This window comes from Pteronotus mesoamericanus, unplaced genomic scaffold, assembly GCF_021234165.1.
Source record: "Pteronotus mesoamericanus isolate MK-2021 breed Mesoamerican mustached bat unplaced genomic scaffold, CSHL_Meso_final scaffold_125, whole genome shotgun sequence".
NCBI lineage: Eukaryota > Metazoa > Chordata > Mammalia > Chiroptera > Mormoopidae > Pteronotus > Pteronotus mesoamericanus.
In genome coordinates, this window is record NW_026555304.1 from 640,699 (window position 1) to 665,136 (window position 24,438).

Sequence of the window (24,438 nt, forward strand, 5' to 3'; positions counted from 1 at the left end):
TTCTGCTCCCTTATCTTCAGAATTGCTGATCTGATCCTTTGCTTCACCTATTTTATTATTCAGTCCCTTAATCTATTCCTCATTTCAGTTATTGTATTCTTCATTTCTGACCAACTTTTTATGTTTTCTACCTGAATTTTTTGTTTCCTGTTTGTTGAAGTTCTCACTAAGTTCATTGAGCATCCTTATAATCTCTCACTTATCCATCACTTTTGACTGGTTCCAAATCAATAAAGTTTTTGGTCAAAATGAAAAATATGCCCTTTGCAATGGCAGAAAGAAGAAGGGACTAAACAAAGAACATGTATGAATGACCTATGGACATGGACAACAGAGTGGGGACTGACTGTGGGAGAGGGGGGTGGGGTGGGATGGGTAGAGAGGGCAAAGGGGGAAAAATTCAGACAACTGTAATAGAATAAAAATTTTAAAAAAGAAAAAGAAAAATATGCCCTTTATTTTATGGAAAAAACTAAATAAACTTTTTGACCAACCCATTGGTTGAGCTTTGCTTGCTGTTGGCAAGCCACTGGGAAGGAATGACCCCCAGGTTGATCAGCTGTGAGGACTGGCAACTACATTAGAGGAGGTGTTATGCAGCAGCCAACCCCATTAAGCAGGACTCACTTCAGTGTGGCTTTGTTGCCTGCCAAGTCTAGCTGTGGAGTCTGTGTCCTCCGGAGGAGACTGAGATATAATCCAGGGTGGTCTAAAGCTGCCTGCCAGGAGTGCTGGCTCTAGGGCTTCCCAAGAGATGCAGGTCACCCACCGCCTGTGCTCCGCCTGGGACCACCTAGCATGAGGTTCAAAGTGATCTGCAGTTTCTTGTTACTTGTGCTTATTTGGAGTTGCCCAGGAAAGGCCAATTTGCAAACCAAGACTGGCTGCTGTTAGTGCCAGGTCTGGAGCAAGAGGTATGGGGTAAGCAGAAGCCAGATGCTGCTTATTTAAGAGACTTTTCAGAAGTCCAAAGCATCAGCCAGAATAGGCTATTTGTATGGAAAGGACTTAGGTGGCCCTGCAAATGGTGGGCAGTGAGGGAGTGTCTAAGGTAATCAGCAGGGTAGGGCCAATGGAGTTAGTCAGGTTGTCAGAAATTCAGATATGGTGCTTAGGGCTCTGTGTGAGGGAGGGATCTGAAAAGGACCAATGGCCTCTGCCAGCACTTTTGTCTGGAAGCTGCTTCTCCAGCCCTGACCCTGAAGCCAAACAATTCAATGCCTCCCCGTATCTCCCTGGAGCCTTTTGAGCTGTTCTCCCAGTGCTGGAGCTCAGAGGGAGTGAGTCCGAGTAAGTCCATGCAGACCCTTTAAAAGGAATGCCTGGGACTCCATAAGCCCTCAGTCTCAGTCACAATCCAGCTAGATGTTATGGGGGACTTCTCTTCCTGGCACTGGAACCCTGGGCTGGGAGGTCTGATGTGGGGCCAGGACCTTTGCTCCTTAGTAGAGACCTCTGCAGCTGATATATCCCTCCTAATTTTTAACCACCATCTGGGGTGTGGAACCAGCCTGTTCTATGTCTTTACCTCTCCTACCAGTCTCGAGGTGGTGGCTTCTTTATATCCTTAGTTGCAGGACTTCTGTTCAACTAGATTTCAGGCACTCTAAATGACGGCTCTTCTGTATTTTAGTTGTGATTTTGATGTGGTTGTGGGAGGTTCTAAGTACTGCATGTTTACCTACACCACCATCTTGACCAGAACTCACTTTGTTTAAGTTTTACGCAGAATATTATGCCAAAAGAACTTTCTATGTCTGAGGTAAAGAAATATACAGCTGGATAACAACAACAACAACAAAATAGAACAGTGAACCAAACAAGACACAGCAATAGCCACTACACTCTTCTCCATAAAAGCTACCAATAAATACTAATACCCCATATATATGACATTTTATTTAAAAGTTTCACATATTTTAGTATTTCAATATTTTTAATTCTTACCCGAGGACTTTTTTTCCCATTGCTTTTTAAAGAGAGAGGAAAGGAGAGAGAGAAACATCAATGCAGGAGAGAGGCTTCGATAGGTAGTCTCCCATACACACCAGGACTGAGGATCCCATGTGCCTGGACCAGAAATTGCACAATCCCACACTTGCACTGGGGCCAGAACTTGAAGCCCAGGTATATACCCTGACTGGGAAGTGAACTCACACCTTTTGGTTATGGCATGACACTCCAACCAACAGAGCCACACCAACCAGGGCATACTTTAGTATTTTGAAATATCACATTATTTTGATTTTTGTATACTTATCAAGTCTGGCAAGTTTCACTTTAACCACATGAAGCAATATTTTCAGATGACAAGTATTACCTGATCTTACAGTGCTTTCTTCAGAGCCATTCTCTGTCCACTGAGATTCACTGTCTAGCAATCGGTTTTTCGATTCACTAAGTGGTTTGATAGGAAAGGGTTGATTTAAGCCAATACTGAAAAGAAGAGCAAATAATTTAGTAAACAGTTTAATGCTCAATTAAAAATATTTAATTAATAAGCTGCAAATTAGTACTCCTCTTAAACATGTGAGTGCAACTTAAAAGATCTCAACACTGGAAAAAAAAAATCTATCTTAAAAGAAAAATATGTCCCAATTCTCCATTAAATGGCTCTCCAGATCCAAGAATATGTACTCCAACACTGCCAATGAAAACAATTTGACAAGAGAAAAAAGCTTCAGAGGCCAGCCTGAAACATTTTTAACATATGTTAATTAAGAGCTATACGGTAGAACAAGGACATGTGAGGATCTATGTCTGTGGCCAGAACAACAAAAAAAAATTACCTGTCATTTCCCAAATTTTCTGCTTTCTACCTCTGTAGTTTAGATCTAATGGGGAAAAAAATGATTAAGTGACTTAACGTAGACTTATTTTTCTAGCTAACAGCTAACAGATCCAGGGAGGGAGGGAATAGAGGAATGAAAAAAGTAGGAAAAGGGAGCTAGTATTTATTGTGTACCTACTATGGGCCAGACACTGTGCTAAGTGCTGTATACACATTATCTCAACCTTCACAAAAAACCTTGCAGGTCAGTATACCTGGAAACTGAGGCTCCGGTAGTTTAAATGACATGTTTAGACTCACAATAAATGCTGGAGCCCTAAGGTCTTAACACCTTAGGTTCTAAAGCTACATACTCCTGACGTTAATGTGCGAGCTTGTACTTAATAATCCCTTCACCCCCACAACTAATTTCTGTAGTAAATAAGTCCCAACTTTATCACTTTGACAGAAGTATCTCTATCTTCATTAAAATATCACTTAAAATGTACACTGAATGTGTGAATTAGTGTGTCTGCCATGCAAATATGGAGAAAATATCCTCTAAGATGAATGAATGAGAAAATTTTATATTTCTATTTTTGAATCCTTAGTATTATTTTCACAATAGTTAAAATGTGCTTATTAAAATAAAATGGTGAATAGAACCATGACTAATTTCTTTGAAAAAAATAGAGCACATAAGCCAACTAAATAAAATCTTGAAGGAAGAAATGTCTTAGTTTCTAGGAAGATGCAGTATATTCAGAGCAGTGATGCTTCCTTTTTTACCCACACATTTCCAGTTTTATGTGACTGTTCTAGTTTACATAGTTAAGGGCAAGCATTCTCTTATTCAGAAAACTGTTCTGGTTTGGATGATAAAAAGTATCGTTATCCGAAGCACAGTAAGTACACATGCTTAAGCCTATAATAATATAATTTATAAGTGGACATATATTATTACATATTAACCCTCAGTTAAAAAATTTAAATGGTGTTTCTCTTTTGCTAAATTACTATTGTATTTATCTATAAGATGTGTATATATCACACATATATAGAGTTTACTTTATAATGAATACTAAAAAAATTAAATGACAAGAAGCACACCTTCTGGCATATTCATTATGGTTTGTAACAGAAGCTTGTTCTGGATCCATTCCCACAAGGCGAGTTGGAAAACTGCAACCATCACCCAAACTGCATAATAAAAAATATCAGTAATAATTTAAATTATATTAAGTTAATCAAAGTGATCAAATTTAACTCCCAATTTTCAGAGACATGGTATAAAGAAATTATCATAACTTGTCATTTGAAAAAAAATTTCCTAAGATTTCTAATTAAGAGTATAATTATCTTCCATGAAAAAAAAAGTTTTCTTTTTTTCTTTTTCATGGGCATTAACTAGATTTATTATGGTGATCATTTAATAATATATACATATATTGAATCATTATGTTTCATTATGCCCCTGAAACTAATGTAGTAGTATACATCAATTAAATCACAATAAAAACAAAACAAAATAAACATACTACAGGACATTTAAATAACTAAAAAAAGCATACTGTCAATCTTTAAGGATAATATCTTTGGAGACATTAAATATATAAAGCCCACACGGACAGGACTGAACAATTTGTGTTTTTTAAATACAAATTTGTGAATGCTCTGTTAGATATTAATGCTTTATCTGTCACTCACATTACAAATAATTTTCCCCAATCTATTTTGTCTACTTTGTATTGTTTTCACACCTTTTTCTCACATACAAAAAGTTACTTTTTTATGTAGTAGGATATGTGGAATTTTATATTTATAGCTTTTGGGTTTTGCATTTTGATTAAAATAGTTTCCTTAGCTCCCAAGTTATACATACCCATAGTCTTATAAAGTTTCCTCTAAAATTTTTAGTTTTTTCTCAGGTCTTAGATTTAGCTTGCTTTATATTTTAATGTTGTAAGATCTTTCCTTTTTTTTTTTTCCCACTAAATACATGCTGATTTATCGATAGGGATAAGTTGGTTTCTCTCGGGAAAAATTCAAGAGATGCGAGCATTTTATTAACTTGGGATGTCCTCCGGTAGGAAGGGCAGCAAGTTCTAATAGAAACTAAAATCATCCTTAAAAAAAAAAAAAAAGTTACCCCCCAACAGTCCTGGGGTAAAGGTTAAGTTAAAAAAAAAAAATCCCAATGATTCCTAATTGTTTTTGAATACAGAGGCTTAGGAAGGAATTTCCCCTGGGTATATCGAGGAAGGTGTGACTTCTGCATTGTGTTGGGGGGAAAGGGTAGGGGTAGGGTCTATACAGGCTGGCCTCAGCCCACAGATGCCAAGATGATATCTACTGGCAGCTCCTATGAACTTCTGGCTGTCACCTGCATCGTAACTGTCGAAAAGCAGCAGCCGAGAATGCACAAGGATGTTGTGACCACCCCGGAACACACCGGCCACGAATAATGTGTGGTGTTCTTGTTATCTGGCACTTTGTCTGACCTCTCACAAGGGTGCATTCCCAGGAATTTCACAATGTTTCACACAGCATCTTCAAGTGTCTTGGTGGTAGATAAGGTGAATGTTTCCTCCTTCTCAAACTCATCTCCTACCTCATCCCAGGCAGCTTCGAAGTTCAGCTTCATAACCTTTTGAATGTGATCAGCTATAGTGACTTCCAGATCTTCCAGCACATATTCATCCTCATAGCCTTCGCATCAGTGTCACCAGTGGTGGGGTCACAGTTCTTGACAGTGAACTTCTTCATGCAGCTGAATGTGCAGGCCACAGCTGTAGGGTCTTCCTTGGGCAGTGCCACCAGCGTGTAGCAGGTTCCAGGCTGGCTGTAGGGTAGGCTCCGGGCAGGCACGTAACAGAGCACCTCATAGGCCTCAGTTGGCTCCATCTGCACTGTGACATTCTCCAAAGTCTTGTCATTGAGTGTGTTCGTGCAGTCAAACTGGAACACCATGTGGTCAGTGAAGGTGCGTTTAGTGCAGTGGATGGCATACTCTGTCTCTGACTCAGTGAGGGCCACAGGCTCAGGCGAGGACTTGAAGAGGGGCCCCAGCCCATGGAACTCCGGCACCACTGCCAACTGCTCCTGGAAGATCTCCTGTCGGGTAGCTGCCACTTTCTCAGGCTGCTTGGCTGCTGCGATGGGGATGCTTTCTGTTTTTTGTTCTGTCATGAGTGTGGTGGCCAAGGGCACAGACCTGAGGTCAAAAGGTTTTTCCGATGGTTCTAGAGTATATTGCTGTAGAGCTCTTTCCAAATCAGGAATGGACACGGTCAGACCATTTAGGATATAGCCAGCATTGAGGGCCTTCTGCTTCTGCTCCAGGACATTGAGATAGAACGTGGCTCGGTCCCTGACTTCATTGTCATCGTCCATTACATACCTTGTCAGCAAGACCAAGATACTGGGTAACATCTCCTCATTCTGGGCTCCAAACTTGGCTAGAGCACTCACAGCACCAGCCCGGATCTCCTCATGCTCCAAGACCACTCGGTTATGGATGAAGCGGATGTACTTGGAGGGGTTATTGGTCTTGGGCCCCTCCTGGCTCAGGAGATGCAGGATGCGGGTGGCCAGCACAGTGAACTCACAGTCCTTGATGAATTCACCTAGGTGTGACAGTCCCGTCTCCTTGCTTTTTGAGTTCTCCTCAATGATGCTGATGATGCAGTCCATGATGGCCCACTTATACTCAAAGCCACCCTCTTCCTGCAGCATGATAAACAGGAAGTTCATAAGGACAGTGTGTTTTCAAGGATACTTCTGACACAGGGAACTGATGGCCTGGACAACCACCACCTTGAATTCATCTGAGATCTCTGACATAAAAGAGATATGCTTCATAAGGCGGTTGATGCTGCTCTCGCTGCCGGTCTTGAGGAGGGTGGTGATGGCCAATGTAGCAATACTACGATTAGAATCTGTGACCAGGTTCTCTAGGTCCAGGTTGCAGGCTGTCACTGCTGAAGGATGCTTCATGGCAACCTTATTGACGGTGTGGACAGCGGCATAGCGGAGGGCTGCCTTGGGTGAGCTGCAGAAAAGCTGGAGCACCCACACAGATGGGGCCAGCTCTTTGGCACTGCAGCCTGGCAGATTGACAATGGCTGAGGCAGCCTCACAACCACTTCATGCTTGTTGCGCAAGCAGCTCTCAATGAAGTCAAACAGTAGGCTGTCGCGGCTGCTGTCCTCCTTCAGCTGCTCGCTGGCCACCCGGATCATCATGCAATAGGCAAAGGGAGACTTGAGGCCCTGCTGGGTGAACTTGCTAATCATCTTATTGACAGCCAGGTCATCATTCCTATGTACATGGTATAGGAGTCCCAGTGCATGGTACTGGACCATGATGTTATCACTGGATGCCGCCTCCTGGCCTCATTCACCCAGCACTTGACCATGTCGAAGCTGCACTTCAACAGGTGCAGGGAAGACACCAGGGCAGAGCTGGAGACACTGGGCACCTTGCCCACAATAGCCTGTTCCATGTAGCGCTCAATAGCCTGCAGCATGGTGCTATCAGTGATCTGACAGAGGGCTCGCACAGCCGGGCCCCGGTAGCTGTCTTCTTTCCCAGTCATGTCCTTTGTCAGGCTACTGGTGACGATGATGACATCTTCTGCAATGCAAGACATCTCTTTGATGGTCAAGTAGCACATCTGACGGAGGGTGGGATCATTGGACTGAAAGAGCTTGGTCATGGCACAAAAGGCCTCAGTTGCTTCAGTGGTCCCCAGGTGCTCTGCCTGGTTTATTATGAGGTAAAGGATCTTGGTGAGAATGTGAGCACATTTCCGAGGGTTGATGGGAGTTTCATTAAATACACGGGCCTCCTGGAGTACTGCACTCTTCTGAAGGTGCTGGAATGGGTTGGAGCCTCCACCCGATTCCTTGTCTTTCTTGTTGAATTTCTTCAGCATGGTGGTGCTGGCAGGGCGCAAAGCAGGTGCCTTCTGCTGGACTGCCAAGGCTACTAGCGGTGATCTGATGGCGGTTCTGCACCTCTACCTTTATTTTCTGCTATGTGGGTAGTTGGTTGTGGTTTTAAAAAAATATTTTTATGTGTTTTTTTAAACTTAATTTTTATTGTATTTTTTCCCATTACCACTTAGTACCTTTATACCCCCTCCCTCAGCAATCACCACACTGTTGTCCATGTCCATGAGTCCTTTCTCATTTTTGCTCAATCCCTCCACCATTTAACCTCCACCATCCTCAAAGTCAACTGTTAACACAATTAAGAAAAAAAATAGTCAATAGAAAAGAATTAGAAACTATTACTTTAAAATGGTGATTGTAAATGTCTCTGAACTAACAGGAAAAAGCAGATATAATGAACAGAGAAATGTAAGAGAAAAAAAAGAACCAAACTAAACTTCTACAGCTGAAAAATATCTGAAATGAAAAATTAACTGGATTAGCTTCACAGTAGAGTAAACATTACAGAAGAAAAGACCAAGAACTTACAAACATAGCATAGCAGTAGAAGCTATCCAAACTAAAGCAAAGAAAAAAGATGAGGAGGGGTAGAGGGGGCAGGACAGGACAGCAATGCTGTGAGTCACAATCAAGCAATTTAACATATGTACATTTATCAGTATCAGTATCTGAAAAGCTAGTGGGGGGAGGGCACAGGGAGAATATAAGCAGGCAGCAAAAACAACTGAAGACATATGGTGAAAATTACTCAAATTTTATGAAAACTCTAGTCAGATTTAAGATTCCTAATGAAGCCCAGAAAGACAAACATAAAGAAAACCATACAAGGAACATTATCATCAAACTGCATAAAACTAGCCAAAAAAGATAAAATCTTCAAAGTAGCCAGCGGGAAATTTATGAACAGTGCAATAAAGATAAGTTCTTGTCACAAGTGAGAAGATAATGGAACCTCATCTTTAAAGAAGATGCTGAAATCTCTTTGTTTGGAGAACAAAACCTTCAAAAATAAAAGTCTGTGTTCCAACCAGAATCCAGAGTGGAAAACCTTGCAATGCAGAAGACAAGAGATACACAGTACACAGAACAGATTGTCTCTTGAAGATACAGTAACAGGGTACACCCAATGACACACAGGAAAAAGACAACAAAAACAAAAAATGGACATTGTGTCAATGAGCTGTGGTTAGAACTTCTATGAGTATATACATGTTATTGGTGTCCCTGCAGTAACGAGGAGAGGGGCATGAGAGAAGAAATAGTTGAAGAAATAGTGGGTGAAATATTTTCCAAATCTTACGCAAGTTATAAAATCACAGATCCAGGAAGCTCAACTCTTCCTGAGCACAAGAACACAAGAAAACTTTAACAAGGCATATCAAAACCAAATTTAATGAACTATTTACAAACAGAACATCTTAAAAGCAGCCAAAGAAAAGACACGTAACAGACAATAAAAAAGGTGAGTTACCACAAAATTCTCATCAGAAAAAATGCAAGCCAGAAGACAATGAAGAAACATGTAGAATACTACATAAAGGAAAAATCTTTTAAAAATAAAGGCAAAATAACTCACTTTCACACAAAAATAGGCAATGAAGTTAATTTAGAAACCTACAAAACTCACAAATATGTCGCTCGAACTTCAAGTATTTTTTCCTATTCTATAACGAATTTTGTATACAGGTAGCCTAGGACAGCTATGATTTTGGATGTAAAAGGAAATTATATAACATCTCAAGCATATATTCTCACTTAGATTTGAGTAAAAATTACATTTTGTGTTGGGTCTTCTTTAAGACAAAACGATATGTAATCTGTGATGGAATTTTTAAAGATATGTCTAGTAAGTAATACATTCTTTTTTAAAATATATTTTATTGATTATGCTATTACAGTTTTCCCATTATTTTTTCTCCCTTTAGCCTCCTCCGACTGGAACCACCCTTACCCTCGTTGCCTTACTTTTATGTCCATGGGTGATACATATAAGTTCATTGGCTTCTTCATTTCCTATACTATTCTTACCTCCCCTATTTTGTACATACTGTTTATGCTGCTTACTCCCTGTACCTTTTCTCCCATTCTCTTCCCACCTCCTCCCTGCTGATAACTCTTAATATGGCTCCATTTCTGTGACTCTCTTCCTCTTCTAATTGTTTGCTTACTTTGTTTTTGTTTTTTAGATTCAGTTGTTGATAGTTGTGAGTCTGCTGTCATTTTACTGTTCATGGTTTTGATCTTCTTCTTTTTCTTAGGTAAGTCCTTTAACATTTCATATAATAAGGGCTTGGTGATGATGAACTCCTTTAGTTTCATCTTATCTGGGATGCACTTTATCTGTCCTTCCATTCTAGGTGATAGCTTTGCTAGATAGAGTCATCTTGGATGTAGGCCCTTGTTTTTCATCACTTTGAATACTTCTTTTCAGCCCCTTCTTGCCTGCAAGGTTTCTTTTGAAAAATCAGCTTACAGTCTCATGGGAACGCCTTTGTAGGTAACTGTCTCCTTTTCTCTTGCTGCTTTGAAGATTCTCTCCTTATCTTTAATCCTGGGTAATTTAATTATGATGTGCCTTGGTGTGCTCTTCCTTGGGGGTCCAACTTATTTGGGACTTTCTGAGCTTCCTGGACTTGCATGTCTATTTCTTATGCCAGACTGGGGAAGTTTTCCTTCATGATTTTTTCAAATAAGCTTTCAATTTCTTGCTCTTCTCTTCTCCATCTGGCAACCCTATGATTTGGTTGTTGAAACATTAAGTTGTCCCAGGAGTTCCTAAGCCTCTCCTTGCTTTCTTGAATTCTTGTTTCTTCATTCTGTTCCGATTGAATTTTTATTTCTTCCTTCTGTTTCAAATAGTTGATTTGAATCCTGGTTTCCTTCCCTTTGCTATTGGTTCCCTGTATATTTTTCTTTATTTCACTTTGTATAACCTTCACTTCTTCATTTTGTGGCCATACTCAATCATTTCTGTGAATATCCTGATTTGAACTCTGCATCTGATAGGTTGGCTATCTCCTTGTTGCTTAGTTCTTTTTCTGGGGTTTTGATCTGTTCTTTCATTTAGGCTACATGTCTTTGTCTTGGTGAATTTGTTACGTTTTAAGGGGCGGAGCCTTAAGTGTTCGCTAGGGCAGGGCAACCCACTTGGCTTTGTTGTGGTGCTATATGTTGGGGAGGAATCAGAGAAGGGAACAATGCTGCTTGTTCTGCTCTCACCCTACTTTCAGTCACTTCCTCCACTACCCAAAAGTGCACTGTGTCCTTTCAGGTGCTGACCTGGTGCTGATTCCTGGGTGGGCGGGCTGGTCTGTCCAACGGATTCTCCTGTGAGACCAACAGTTTCTCCGACTGCTGTAATCCCCACAGGTTTTTACAGCCAGAGGTTTTGAGGCTTTTTTTTTCCTGTGCTGGAACCCTGGATTGTGTGGTCTATCTCGCTCCCCAGTTGTTCCTCCTGGTTTCTCTGCATGCAAATGTGGGACTGCCCCATCCACCAGCCACCACCTTACTAGGTCCTCTCCTCCCGAGCTGCTGGTCTCTGCCCCGCCTACTGGTCTGGATGAACTTTTCTTCTTTAACACCTTGGTTGTTGGACTTCCATACATTTCGAATTTCTGGCAGTTCTGGTTCTTTTTTGTTTTTAAATTGGTTGTTATCCTTCTTTTGGTTGTGTGAGGAAGTGATGTGTATCAACCTATGCCTCCATTTTGGCCAGAAGCTCATTAAGTCCTTATGTTTCTCTACTTCAAACAACTTACTTTCATTTTGAAGGAAAAAGAGTGACTCTGTTTTTTTCTTAGTTTTCAAATACATTTGTCTCCATTTTCCCACCACTTTCCCCTACCCCACCCACCCCTACATCCCACCCTCAATACTCCCCGACTTTGGCTTTGTCCATGGGTCCTTTATACATAATCCGTGTTTTGACCCTTCCCCTTCTTTTCCCCTTTACCCCCCTCTCTCCTTCCCTCTCAGTACTGTTGGTTTGTTTTTTCTTTCAATGTTGCTGGTTAAGAGCTTTTTGCTTGTCTGTTTTGTTGATTAGATTCCACTTATAGGTGAGATCATATGGTATTTGCCTTTCATCCCCTGGCTTATTTCACTTACCATAATGCTCTCCAGTTCCATCCATGCTGTCGTGAAAGGTAGTAACTCCTTCTGTCTTTCTGCTACATAGTATTCCATTGTGTAAATGTACCACAGTTTTTTGATCCACTCATTTATTGATGGGCACTTAGGTTGCTTCCAGCACTTGGCTATTGTAAATTGTGCTTCTATGAACACTGGGGTGCATAGGATCTTTTGAATTGGTGTTTTGGGATCCTTAAGGTGATTCTTATTTTTTATGAATCATCTTTTTTCAACTTTGCATTCAAATACATGCCCAAACTCTCTTTTACCTTCTTTAATTAAAAAACCAAAACAATATTTTATATAATCAGGTTTTTTCTTGGTTTTCATTCTTAAAGCTAAGAATGTCATTATATATTTTATCCTCTGAATCTGAAGACATTTAACTATAATACCCATAATTTCTGACACCTGCAATTTATAAATTACCTTGAAAATATTGGAAGTAGCCAGTATTTCTTTTCATCGCCAAAGACTTGTCTCCAATTTTTACTGCATCCAAGTGAGAAACCATTTCCATCAGGTCCATATGAAAATGTAGGTGCACGGAATGATTCTGTTATGTGTGTACATTAAAAAAAAAAAAAAAGTTATTCTATTTACAATCACATGAGGAATGAAGTACCAATTTTCTTGTTTTATATCTTTAATATCAGAAGCTGTAAATATAACTTAAAAATAAACAATATATATGTATCAAAAGATAAATTTCTGAAACACTACAGAAAAACATCACCTCTGAATATTTCATTACCCTTATAAAATGAAAATGTCAAAATAATTATCTAATATTACTGAAAATCTTCTAAAGTGTATCTAATATATCTTATTTTTCTTTTCTTTGTTAATATTCTCATACTCTTCAACTCCATTAATTATTTATACACTTCCTACTCTGTGCCTGATGGCACATTACCAAGTGTTTGAGATCCAAAGATAAATTAGATGAAATTCTTACCAAAGAACCAAAGTCTAACAAAATTAAAATGTGATAGAGATATGTGTGTTTTTTGGGGGCGGGGGGAATGGTAGGGTAAGGTGAAACATGAAGAAGTAATACTTGAGAATGATTTTGGGCAAGGAATAACAGGTAAGAAAGCGGACGGTAATTAAAGAGCGTTCTTTTTTTTAAAAGATTTTATTTATTTATTTTTAGAGAGAGGGGAAGGGAGGGGGAAAGAAAACATCAATAGGTGGTTCCCTTTTGCATACCCCCTACTGGGTACTTGGCTGGCAACCCAGGCATGTGCCCTGACTAGGAATCAAACCAGCAACCCTTTGGTTTGCACGTCTGCACTCAATCCACTAAGCCATACCAGCCAGGGCTAAAGACTCTCCTTTTAAGCTTGATTGTAAAGTGATGCAGGGTGAGGGTTAGAGAAAGACTTAAGTTTCACACCCCTCCCGAAAGAAGAGTTGTTTTTGTTTTGTTTTGTTTTAACTTTATAAATAGACTACACTTCAGCATGTTTTATAAGGTAAGGCTAAAAAGCCATGGAGAGACTGTTTGGGAAAGATAATAATACAGAAAAGTAATGCAAAAATTGATGGAAGAAAATTCTAAAAGAAATGGGATGAGCTCTAGAAGAGTACTAAAGATTACCCTTAGATTCTAGAAAAGATATCTTCAGAAGTCAGAGAAGGGTAACAGTGATGGGTTTGAAAGTAGAAATGTTTGTGTGAGGTTATAAAGTTAAGAAGATAAGAATTTGCTTGTGACAACTTCTAATTCTTTGTAGGACTCACAAAATGGGTAAGAAAATTAGAATGGTGAAAGTCTGGAATAACTGTAGTAGGTAATGGGAGACCAACCTGATCAGAAACATGACATTACTGCCACATAGAGGTGAGGGCCCAAGTGAAGGTTGGACTTTTCATCTTTAGTTGTAACAATCTCTATGGGAGTGAGGTTGCCTTTACCAGCTTTCTATAGCTCAGATGCACATGTAGATAAAATTGACAGCTACAGTAACCCAGGTCATGGATCAGCAAATACATTACAGGAGAAAGCTTAGGGGCCAAGTGTAACATGAGGGTGTTCTCAAGAATTATTAAAGGCATTTATTCAATATTATAGGATCTAGAATGGAAAAGGGTGGGAAATGAAATCAGAAGGGAAAGAAACACTTGGAAGAAAGGTGTTGGAAAAAAGATAACTCAGTAATCTAAAAAAAGGAATTAGAGTACAGAAAAGAGAGCTGAAAGGACAAAGACTAGGCTCAGAGAATAGAAATTGAAGTTGAAAATTCAGGGACTCTTCAATTTCAAGCAATGACAAGATTCAGTATTTAGTTATAGAATCAAAGGGACCAGATTGCCTATTTGGGATACTAATAGTTTAACAACAGAAACTCTTTTTTAAAAAAAGATTTTATTCATCTATTTTTAGAGAGAGAGGAAGGGAGGGAGAGAAACATCAATGTGTGGTTGCTTCTTAAACACCCCCAACTGGGGACTTGGTCCACAACCCAGGCATGTGCCCTGACTGGGAATCAAGCTAGCGATCCTTTGGTTCGCAGGCTGGCACTCAATCCACTGAGCCGCGCCAGCCAGGGCTGATGACAGAAACTATTAACATGGGGAAATTATCTTAAGGTATGTAGATGACAGTTATGAAGAAGGGTAGAGGTGATACTCCAAAGGACAGAATAAGATAACTTCAAAGAACAGAAAGACACAATTTGGGAGTAGCAGTGGAATACCAGCTAAAGCCAGGGGTGTGGAGGAGGAGGCTGTAAGGGAAAGTGCTGTGCTAGGGTAACATTTTGTCTTTTAAATACTTTTTTTTTTTTATAGAGACGAGAAGGGAGGGAGAAAGAATGGGTGAGAAACATTGACGTGAGAGGGTAACATCGGTTGGCCCCCTTCTGTACGCTCCCCAGAGGATCAAACCTGCCACCCAGCCATGTTGCCCTAACCAGGAATCAAACTGGCAACCTTTCAGTTTGAGGGATGATGCCCAACCAACTAAGTTACACTGGCCAGGGCATGTATTTTCAAAGTATGGGTTAAAATACCTTAACAGGCTGCAAAATAATTCAGTGGTTTATAACCATGGAACTATTTAAGGAACTAGAACAGAAAATATTAACCTACACTGCACATAGTAGAGCTGAATAATATTGTGTGAAATTTTTGCTTATTTACATAAATATAAATATTTGCTTATAAATATTTGTATGCATTAGGTTATAAAAAAAGATGATGAATTTCTTACTGTAGTCACTGGCAAAAAAAAAGTTTGGAAAACACTGTCTAAAAGGAACAATAAATTTCCTAAAAAGCACTGGCCTCTCAAAACCCCACATGGTTTGGGTGGAAACTATGGCAAATTAGTGTTCATGCCTCATTTAAAGGAGCCAGCTGCTACTTAGTTCTAACTGAATGATGCTGGGTAGAGAAAAGGACACACAATACCAGATTAATCAGTTTTGAAACAAGAAATCTACTTTTCTATGCAACATCTCCAAGTTTTTAGCTGTTGTGGAAGATCTTAAGGGCTAAACTTTGCATGTAGGCTGCACTTTTTCATCTCTGATTAAAGATAAGACAATGGGAGGAGATTCTATCAAGATGAAAACTAATTAATTAATGGATATAATAGAATTTATTTACATGGAAAGGGAATGAAGGCATGATGGAAGTGGAGAACTCAATAGTGAAGAGTGAGCTGAGGTAGGAATAGCATAGAAATCCTTTACTCTGGAGACCCATCTTCCCTCATGTGACTCAGCTGGACAAGTTTAAAATGATCCAACAATGAAAACATCTAAAAGTCTCCATAAAATATCTTCATCTTTCTATATTAAAATCTGTCCTTTTCTAATTCACCTGGCAGACACATAGCTTTAGATGGCAAAGCAGGCTTTAACTTTCTTATAAAACATGGTACCTTAGCCAATACCTAAATATTTCAATGATAGCACAATGATGCTGCTTACTTGCCAGCAACTCAGTTCGAGCAATGCCACATCACCTTGTTTTCGAAACGTTTGTCCAATTAATACTTTATTGAATTCTTCTCCTATATTTTCACTTTTAAAAATGAGCTAAATAAGACAACAAAGTGCATCACCACTACAGCTGCCATGAACAGTACAGGAGCGGGATGCACTGACGAAAAGCATGAGAAAAGTCAGTGTTTTAATTGCTAATTTGCTAAGAAGTTCCTCAAGGGGGACACACATCTAGGGACCTGTACACTGACCTCTTCAAGCACGACCAGCAGTGTGTTCAGAAAGCAATAAAGGGGAAGGAAATTCCCATTGAAGGACAATGGTAGAGAAAAGCCTGAAAGCTCTTGACCTTGACGGTCACCTTAAAAAATGGACTACTGAAATCAGGAAATTGGGCACTAGATTTTGTCAACTAAGCTGTGAAGATAGCCATCAATTTAATGAGTATTTTTGGGGGAGAGTTTTTTCTTCCTTCTAGATGTTTTTTTTTTTTAATGTTTTATTTATTTATTTTTAGACAGAGGGGAGGGGAGGAGGAAAACGAGGGAGAGAAACAACAATGTGTGGTTGCCTCTTGTGTGCCTGTCCCTGGGGACCTGGCCTGCAACCCAGGCATGTGCCCTGACTGGGAGTCAAACCGGCAACCCTTCGGTTCGCAGGCTGACGCTCTGTCCACTGAGCTACACCAGCCAGGGCCTCCTTCTAGATGTTTTTATCTCACTTGTAAAAGATGATGAACCACCAGTTTTTACTTTGGGATGACTTTTCACTTGTGCTGGCATCATGCAGAAACTCACTGTGCTAAATCTGAATGATTTCTTGGGATTATGGTTGCCTTATTCCATCTGGGATCAGCTTTAAATAGACCTTGTATGTGCAATAAACACTGATAAACTTGTCAGGATGATCTTGGCTGCCTGACCTCTTGAGTTATGCTTCAAAGGACATTGGGCATACCATGCTGGAATTATTGTTCATGGAAGCAACTGGTTAGGATCTCTTTTCTCCCAGATATCCTAGCACAACAGATTTTTCAATCAATGCGTGGGATCAGTTTTATTTTTCTATAGTAACTTTTCTGTTAAGATTGCTGGTGGACTGGGTTAGCCAAGAAGAAGCTTTTAACAGTTCCCTGCCTTTCAGGTTAAGACATGAAAGCTTCAAGAATGTTAGAGTAAACACCATTTCACATGTTGTAGTGTAGTTCAATCATTAAGATCCTTGGAGTACGCTATGGAGGAAGATCCTAAATTGCAAAGATTTGCTGTTGCCAGCTTTCAACCTTAAAGTCAGTGAATTAATTGAGTCAACCTATATATCATGAAAATGCAAAAATTCTATATCTGGTTACATAGGGGGAGAAAGGAGTTTGCTTTATTTGTCTTGTTTATCCAACCTGCCCCTGTAACATCTGTAATTATGAAGATGGAATAAATTATAACATTAGTTTCTAAAAAAAAAGCAATATAAGACATAAATGCTGATATTAGTGATACAATTCATAAGTTTCACTGTCAACTGACACAAAGACAGAAATGATTCACCATGTCAAAACATTATTCCTTAGCCTCAATTATGAAACATTTGGAGAAAAAAGTAAAGAACTAAATAATGAGCTGTAATTAAGGATTTAAAAAAATTTTTTTTAGCAATCTGAGAATTAACTACCTTATTAACATGTAAATCTATTAATCTTTCATAGATTAATTTTTGAACACAATGTATAAATGCAGGAAACAACTTCTTTTAACTTTTATAAAATATAATTTGTTCTCTACTTTTATATACAATGCACTTCTGAAAAAATACCTAAAAGCCAACCTTACTTACTCAATTGTCTTTAAAATAATGAACCTTTATATTTACATATACTCATTGTTCCTGTCCAGTCACAGTGAATTCTTACACACAATTATTTTACACTTCTTTATTATCTACTGACTTTCTCTAGATTTCATATTCATGAGTGGTCATTTTAATAAAAAATTATGATATTTTGATCTTCTCACCTATTGTTGTTCTGTTTCTCCCAACCAGCCAGCAGTGGTAGCTGAAAAGCGACAGAACGCTAATGAAGAACATCGTTGACACAAAGAAAAGAAACAGTACATGGAATTTGGCACGTGTATCTGTGAGTTCATTCTGAGGAAAAAAAAAAGAAGTGTTACTTTTGGAGATAGTCAGCCTCTAAAATGTACTCTTATTATTTGGTTTTCCTAAAAATTATTGAGTCCACCAAAAACTTGCCAGATATGAATAATAAAATAAATTAAATAGTATATCCAAAAACAACATTTTGAAAGCAGAAAACTGGTATCATCAAAGGAGCTTGCTTACATAAAATCAGAGCCATTTAAAAAAATTGCTCTGAAACATTAATAAATTTAGCAATACTTTCATTAATAACATAAAAAGATGGACTCTATCCAACGTTTTTCTTTTCTACTTTCTGTATATGCAAGTCTTCCCCCCAACATCCAGGGTATAGTAGGGTTTCCCCATCAATGCTAAAGTATATGCTTAGTTTAATTATATATGCTGCTAATCAGAAATGAATTGTGATAATTTTATTTTTGTACTTTTCTAATCTCTGTTCTTGGAACACCACTGACATCACTGCAAATATGCCTATCTCCACAGCTTTTTCAATTCCTGCCTTTTTAATCCTTGCTCCTTTCCTACAGAGCCCTTTATGGTAATTAGCAATTTTGGTAAATGAATTTAACATAAGGTATGAGTGAATGAAAACAGTTTCTCAGTTACCCATTCTCATGGCTATGTTCACTTTAACAGAAGCAAAGTCATAATTAACCTAGAATACGTAGCATCTATTGATAAGAAGAGGAAACTTTTTAAAGTATGGTCTCTTAAAATGAAATCACAGAAGCTATTAGAACGCAAAATGGTCCTTCTTGGTTTAAACACTGTTTATAGGCTAAAAGGAAGGTTTTTAGCATTACATAATTCTGATATTCATCTTATTCTCTTTTCCCTCAGTGTAACCACAATACCTTTTAAATACATCAAGTGATTCTATCCATCTTGTGAAGCAAATGAGTATACATATACACACACATATTTATCATAAATGTCATAAAAGAGATAACAAGAATGTCATGGCAGTAATGTATTTTACCTCTGGACAACTCTCTGTAGATATCCTGTGGCAAAGCTTGTACAAATAGAGACAATGTATTAAAAAACCAATTTTTACACAAAATTTTCCTGAACAGCAGTCTTGGAAATCTTTTGCTTAGAAGGAACACTAAGATGTTGTTCTCTAAGGGTCATCGATAATATTTTCTCAAAAAACAGAAAACAGCCCTGGCTGGTGTGGCTCAGTGGATTGAGTGCCAGCCTGCGAACCATAGGGTTGCTGGTTCAATTCCCAGTTGGGGCACATGCCTGGCTTTCAGGTCAGGCCCCCAGCAGGAGTGTGTGAGAGGCAACCACACATTGATGTTTCTCTCCCTCCCTTCCTCTCTGTCTAAAAATAAATAAATAAAATCTTAAAAAAACAAACAGAAAACAGACGAGAACACTTAGCTCTTCAAGCACATTTCAGGTACACTTAACACACTTTTCCACTCAGTTTTTAAAATCGAGATTTGTAGTTAGGATAGAATTATATTTTTTGGCAAATAGCTTTGAAAAAAACTTCTGATTAGCCATTTTTAAGAAGCAGGTATGACAATTTCTTATTGCCTTAATTGCTATTGCAATAGCCTTCTAAGTGGTTGTCACTTGCCTGTCTCTGGTCTAGTGTCGTCAACACAGCAATCAGAGTGATCCTTTACAAGTCGGAACACGTCACTGCTCTGTTCCCACTTCACTGAGTAGAAATCATGGTCTTTACAACACTCTCCAAGGGTATTTTTGGGGCCCATCTCCAGGCCTTCCCATTAGTCTCACCCTTGCTTATCCCCTCCAGCCACACTAGCCTCCTTCCTGCTTCTCAAACATGGCAGGGAAGCTCGTAATTTTGAGTCTTTTCCTCTGCTTCCTCTGTCTGAAACATTATTCTCTCAGATATCACCTAACTCCCATCAAGTTCTTGCTTAAATATTACCTTCTTACTAGTCTACCCTGATCATTCTTTTCCTTAGTTGAGATATAACTGATATGTAACATTGTATTAATGTCAGGTGTGCAACATGATTTGATATTTGTATGTCAAATGTGAATGATCACCACAGTAAGTCTAGTTAACATACGTCACTTCACAGTTACAATTTTTTTTCTTGTAATCAGAACTTGTTAAGATCTACTCTTAGCTACTTTCAAATATCCTTCCTTATTAACTATAGTCACCATGGTATATGGTTTGGCTACCTTCACCCACTTCACCCACTTCACCCATTCCCGACCCCCTACTTCTGACAACCACCAATCTCTGTATCTATGAACTGTTTTATGTTCATATATAAATGAGGTCATTCCATATTTGTTTTTGACTTATTTCACTTATAAAAATGCCTTCAAGGTCCATACGTGTTGTTCCAAATAGCAGGATTTCCTTTTTTATGGCTGAATAATATTCCACTGTGTATAGATACACCTTCTTTATCCATTCATCTGTTGATGGACACTTAGGTTGTTTCCATGTCTTGCCTATTGTAAATAATGCTACTGTGAACATGAAGGCACAGATCTCTCTCTGAGATAATATTTTTATTTCCTTTCACTATTTTTCCAGAAGTGGAATTGACAGGTCATATGGTAGTTCAATTTTAACTTATTGAGGAAACTCCATACTTTCCCCCGGAGTGAATGCACCAATTTACATTTCCACCAACAGTGCTCAAGCATTCCTTTTTTCCACATCCTCACCAACACTTGTTATCTCTTGTCTTTTAGATAACAGCCATTCTAACAGGTGTGAGGTAATAACTCCTTGTGGTTTTGATTTGTATTTCCCTAGTGATTAGTGATGGTGAGCATTTTTTCATGTATCTGTTGGCCACCTGCATGTCTTATATTAAAAAATGTCTATTCAGGGCTGCTGCTGCCTGTTTGTAAAATCTAATTGGTTTTTTTGCCATTGAGTTATATGAGTTCTTTATGTATTTTGGGTATTAACTCCTTATCAAATATATGGTTTGCAAATATTTTCTTCCATTCAGTAAGCTGTCTTTTCATGTTGATGGTTTCCTGTAATGTGTAAACATTCCTTATTTTGATATATTCAAACGTGTTAATTTTTGCTTTTGCTGTCAAATCCAAAAAATCACTACTAAGAACTATCAAAGACATTAACACTTGTTTTCTTCTGCAAGATTTATGGTTTCAGGTTTATGCTCAAATTTTTAATCCATTTGGAGCTGTGGTTTTTGTTTTGTGTGTGTCTGTATAGTGTAGGGGTTTGGTTTCATCCTTTTGGATGTGGCTGTCCAGTTTTCCCAGCACTATTTACTGAAGTTACTGTTTTTACTCCATCATATATTACTGCCTCCTCTGTCACAGATTAATTGACCATGTAGAGGTGAGTTATTTCTTGGCTCTCTACTCTGTTCCATTGATCTATGTGTCTGTTTTTATGCTAGTATGCTGTTTTGATTGCTACCTTTATTTTTTTTTTTAAAGATTTTTAATTTATTTTTAGAGAGAAGGCTTGAGAGGGAGAACATCAATAGGCTGCCTCTTGCACGCCCCCAACCTAGGACCTGACCCACATGTGCCCTCACTGGGAATTGCACCTGTGACCTTCTGGTTTGCAGGACAATGTCCAACCCACTGAGCCACACCAGTCAGGGTGATTGCTACAGCTTTGTAATATAGTCTGAAATCAGAAATCATAATGTCTCCAGCTTTATTCTTTTTTCCTCAAGATTCCTTTGGCTATTTGGTCTCTTTTCTGGTTCCATACAAATTTTAGGATTGTTTATTTCTGTGGAAAATGCCATTGGAATTTTAATAGGGATTGAACTCAATCTGTAGATTGCTTTTGGTAGTATGACTATTTTAACAATATTAATTCTTCCTGTCTATAAGCACAAACTATCTTTCTATTCATGTCCTCTTCAGATACTGCCATCAATGTCGTATAGTTTTAAGATTTTATTTATTTTAAGAGAGGGTGGAGGAGAGGGAGATAAACAGTGATGTTAGAGAGAACATTAATTGGTTGCTTGTTGCATGCACCTCAACTGGAGACCAGGTCCACAACACAGGCATGTGCCTCGACTGTGAATCAGACCAGCAACTTTCACTTTGTGACAGATGTCTAACCAACTAAGCCACACTGGTCAGGCTCAATCTTACAATTTTCAGTATAACAGGTCTTTCACCTCCTTGGTTAAATTTATGCCTAGGTATTTTATTCTTTGTGATGCAATTATAAATGGGATTGTTTTCTTAAGTACTCTTTCTGATAATTTATTAGTGTATAGAAATGCTACTGAATTTTGTATCCTGCAACTTTACTGAATTTCTGAGTTCTAAGTTTTGACGGAGTCTTTAGGGTTTTCTATATATACTATCATGTCATTTGCGAAGACAGTTTTACTTCTTTCTTCCCCGTATCATGTCTTTATTTCTTTACCTTGCCAAATACCTTTGGCTAGGACTTCCAATATTATGTTGAGTAAAAAAGTGGGCATCCTTGTCTTGTTCCTAATTTTAGCGGACAAGCTCTCAGCTTTTCAGAGTTGAGTATGATGTTAGCTAGACACCTAACATATTGGGATATATGGCCTTTGTTATGATGCAGTATGTTCCCTCTACACCCACTTTGTTGAGAGTTTAAGCATATACAGATACTGAACTTCGTCAAATGCTTTTTATGCATCTATTGAGATAAACATGATTTTTATCCTTCATTTTGTTACTGTGGTGTATCACATCGGTCAATTTGCAGACAGTGAAGCATTCCTGCATAGTTGGAATAAATCCACTTGATCGTGGCATATGATTCTTGTTAACGTATTGCTGAAATCAGTTTGCCTATATTCTTTTGAAGACTTTTGTATCCCCAGGGATTTTAGTATGTAATTTTCTCTTCTTGTTGTGACCTTGTCTGCTTTCTGTGTCAGGGTAATGCTGGCCTCATAAAGTGAGTTTGGAACCGTTCCCTCCTCTTCTATTCATATGAGAAGTTTGAGAAGGCCTGGCGTTAGTTCTCCTTTAAATGTTTGGTAAAATTCATCAGTGAAGTCATCTAGTCCTGGACTTCTGTAGGGAGGCTTTTGAGGACTGATTCAATCTCCTTATTAGTGATTAGTCTGTTGAGATTTTCTCTTTCATCATGATTCAGTCTTGGTTGTATGTTTTTAGGAATGTATCCCTTTCTTCTAGGATGTCTAATTTTTGGCATACAATTGTTCATAGTAGTTTCTTATAACCCTCTGTATTTCTGTGACATCAGCTGTAATGTCTCCTTTAATTTTTTGATTGTATTTTAGTCCTTTTTTTTTCCTTGGTGAATCTAGGTAAAGGTTTGTCTATTTTGTTTTTCTTTATAAAAATCCAGCTCTTACTTTCACTAATCTTTCTGTTGTGTTTTTAAATTTTATTTCATTTATCTCTGCTCTGCTCTTCATTATTCCTTCCTTCTGCTGACTTGGGCTTCAATTTTTCCTTCTTTTTCTAGTTTTTTGAGGTGTAAACTTGGGTTGAGATTTTACTTTTATGTATTGATTTGAGAGAGAGCAAAAGGAAGGAAGAAGGGACAGGGATAGATATAAAGGGGGGGGGGAGAGGGATAAACATCGATTTGTTGCTCCATTTATTTATGCATTCACTGGTTAACTCTTTTATATGCCTGAGTGGGGCTCGAAACCTCAACCTCAGTGTCAGGACAATGCTTTAACCAACGGAGGTACCTGGCCAAGGCTCTTTCTTACTTCTTGATAGGCATGTATTGCTATGAATTTCTCTCTATGAACTGTTTTTGTTGCATTCCATGAGTTTTGCTTGTGTTGTACTTATATTTTCATGTCTCAAGATATTTTTTTGTGTCTTCTTTTATCCACTGGTTTGTTCAGGACCATGTTATGTCCACATATTTGTGAATATTCCAGTTTTCTTCTTATAATTGACTTCTAGTTTCAAGCAAAGCTTTGAAATGTCAATCTTCTTAAATTTATTAAGACTTGTTCTGTGAATAAAAGATCTATTCTGAGATGAGAATGTTCTATGTGTGCTTAAAAAGAATATGTATTCTGTAGCTTTAAAAAAAAAATTATTTATTTATTTTTAGAGAGTTGGGAAGGGAGGGAGAGAGATGAGAGGAACATCATCAATGTGTGGTTGCATTTCGCTTGCTCCCTGCTGGGGACCTGGCCTGCAATCCAGGCCATGTGCCCTACACTGGAAGTGGAACGGGTGACCCTTTGGTTTGCAGGCCGGTGCTCAATCCACTAAACCACACCAGCTAGGGCTGTATTCCGTAGCTTTTTGATGAAGTGTTCTGTACATGTCTGTTAAGTACATATGGACTAACGTGTCATTTGAGGCAGATGTTTACTGACCTTTTTTTTTGTTTGTAGGATCTATCCACTGATGAAAGTGGGGTATTAAAGTCCCCAACTATTACTGTATTGTTGTCTATATCTCCCTTTACATATGTTAATATTTCCTTTATATATTTAGGTGCTCTTGCATTGGGTGCATAAATGTTCTTCTT

The 24,438-nt window shown here is 38.5% G+C and overlaps 1 protein-coding gene and 2 pseudogenes across 3 annotated transcripts in view; 1 reads left to right on the forward strand and 2 right to left on the reverse strand.

Moving 5' to 3' along the window:
• The window catches only part of ZDHHC20 (zinc finger DHHC-type palmitoyltransferase 20), an 80,415-nt gene that overhangs the window by 15,058 nt on the left and 40,919 nt on the right, over positions 1 to 24,438 (reverse strand). For 2 of the 3 annotated variants that reach the window (XM_054587987.1, XM_054587986.1), the window contains exons 8-9: positions 17,825 to 17,957; positions 12,289 to 12,415 (exon numbers count right to left, since the gene is read on the reverse strand). In XM_054587987.1, the coding sequence (XP_054443962.1) occupies positions 12,289 to 12,415; positions 17,825 to 17,957 (260 nt within the window). Of the gene's footprint in view, positions 1 to 2,320; positions 2,437 to 3,880; positions 3,971 to 12,288; positions 12,416 to 17,824; positions 17,958 to 24,438 lie in introns of all 3 variants that reach the window. The other variant, XM_054587985.1, reaches the window with a different exon arrangement.
• Positions 5,048 to 7,843, reverse strand: LOC129082320 (coatomer subunit gamma-1-like; annotated as a pseudogene).
• On the forward strand, positions 15,924 to 16,163 carry LOC129082324 (TP53-regulated inhibitor of apoptosis 1-like; annotated as a pseudogene).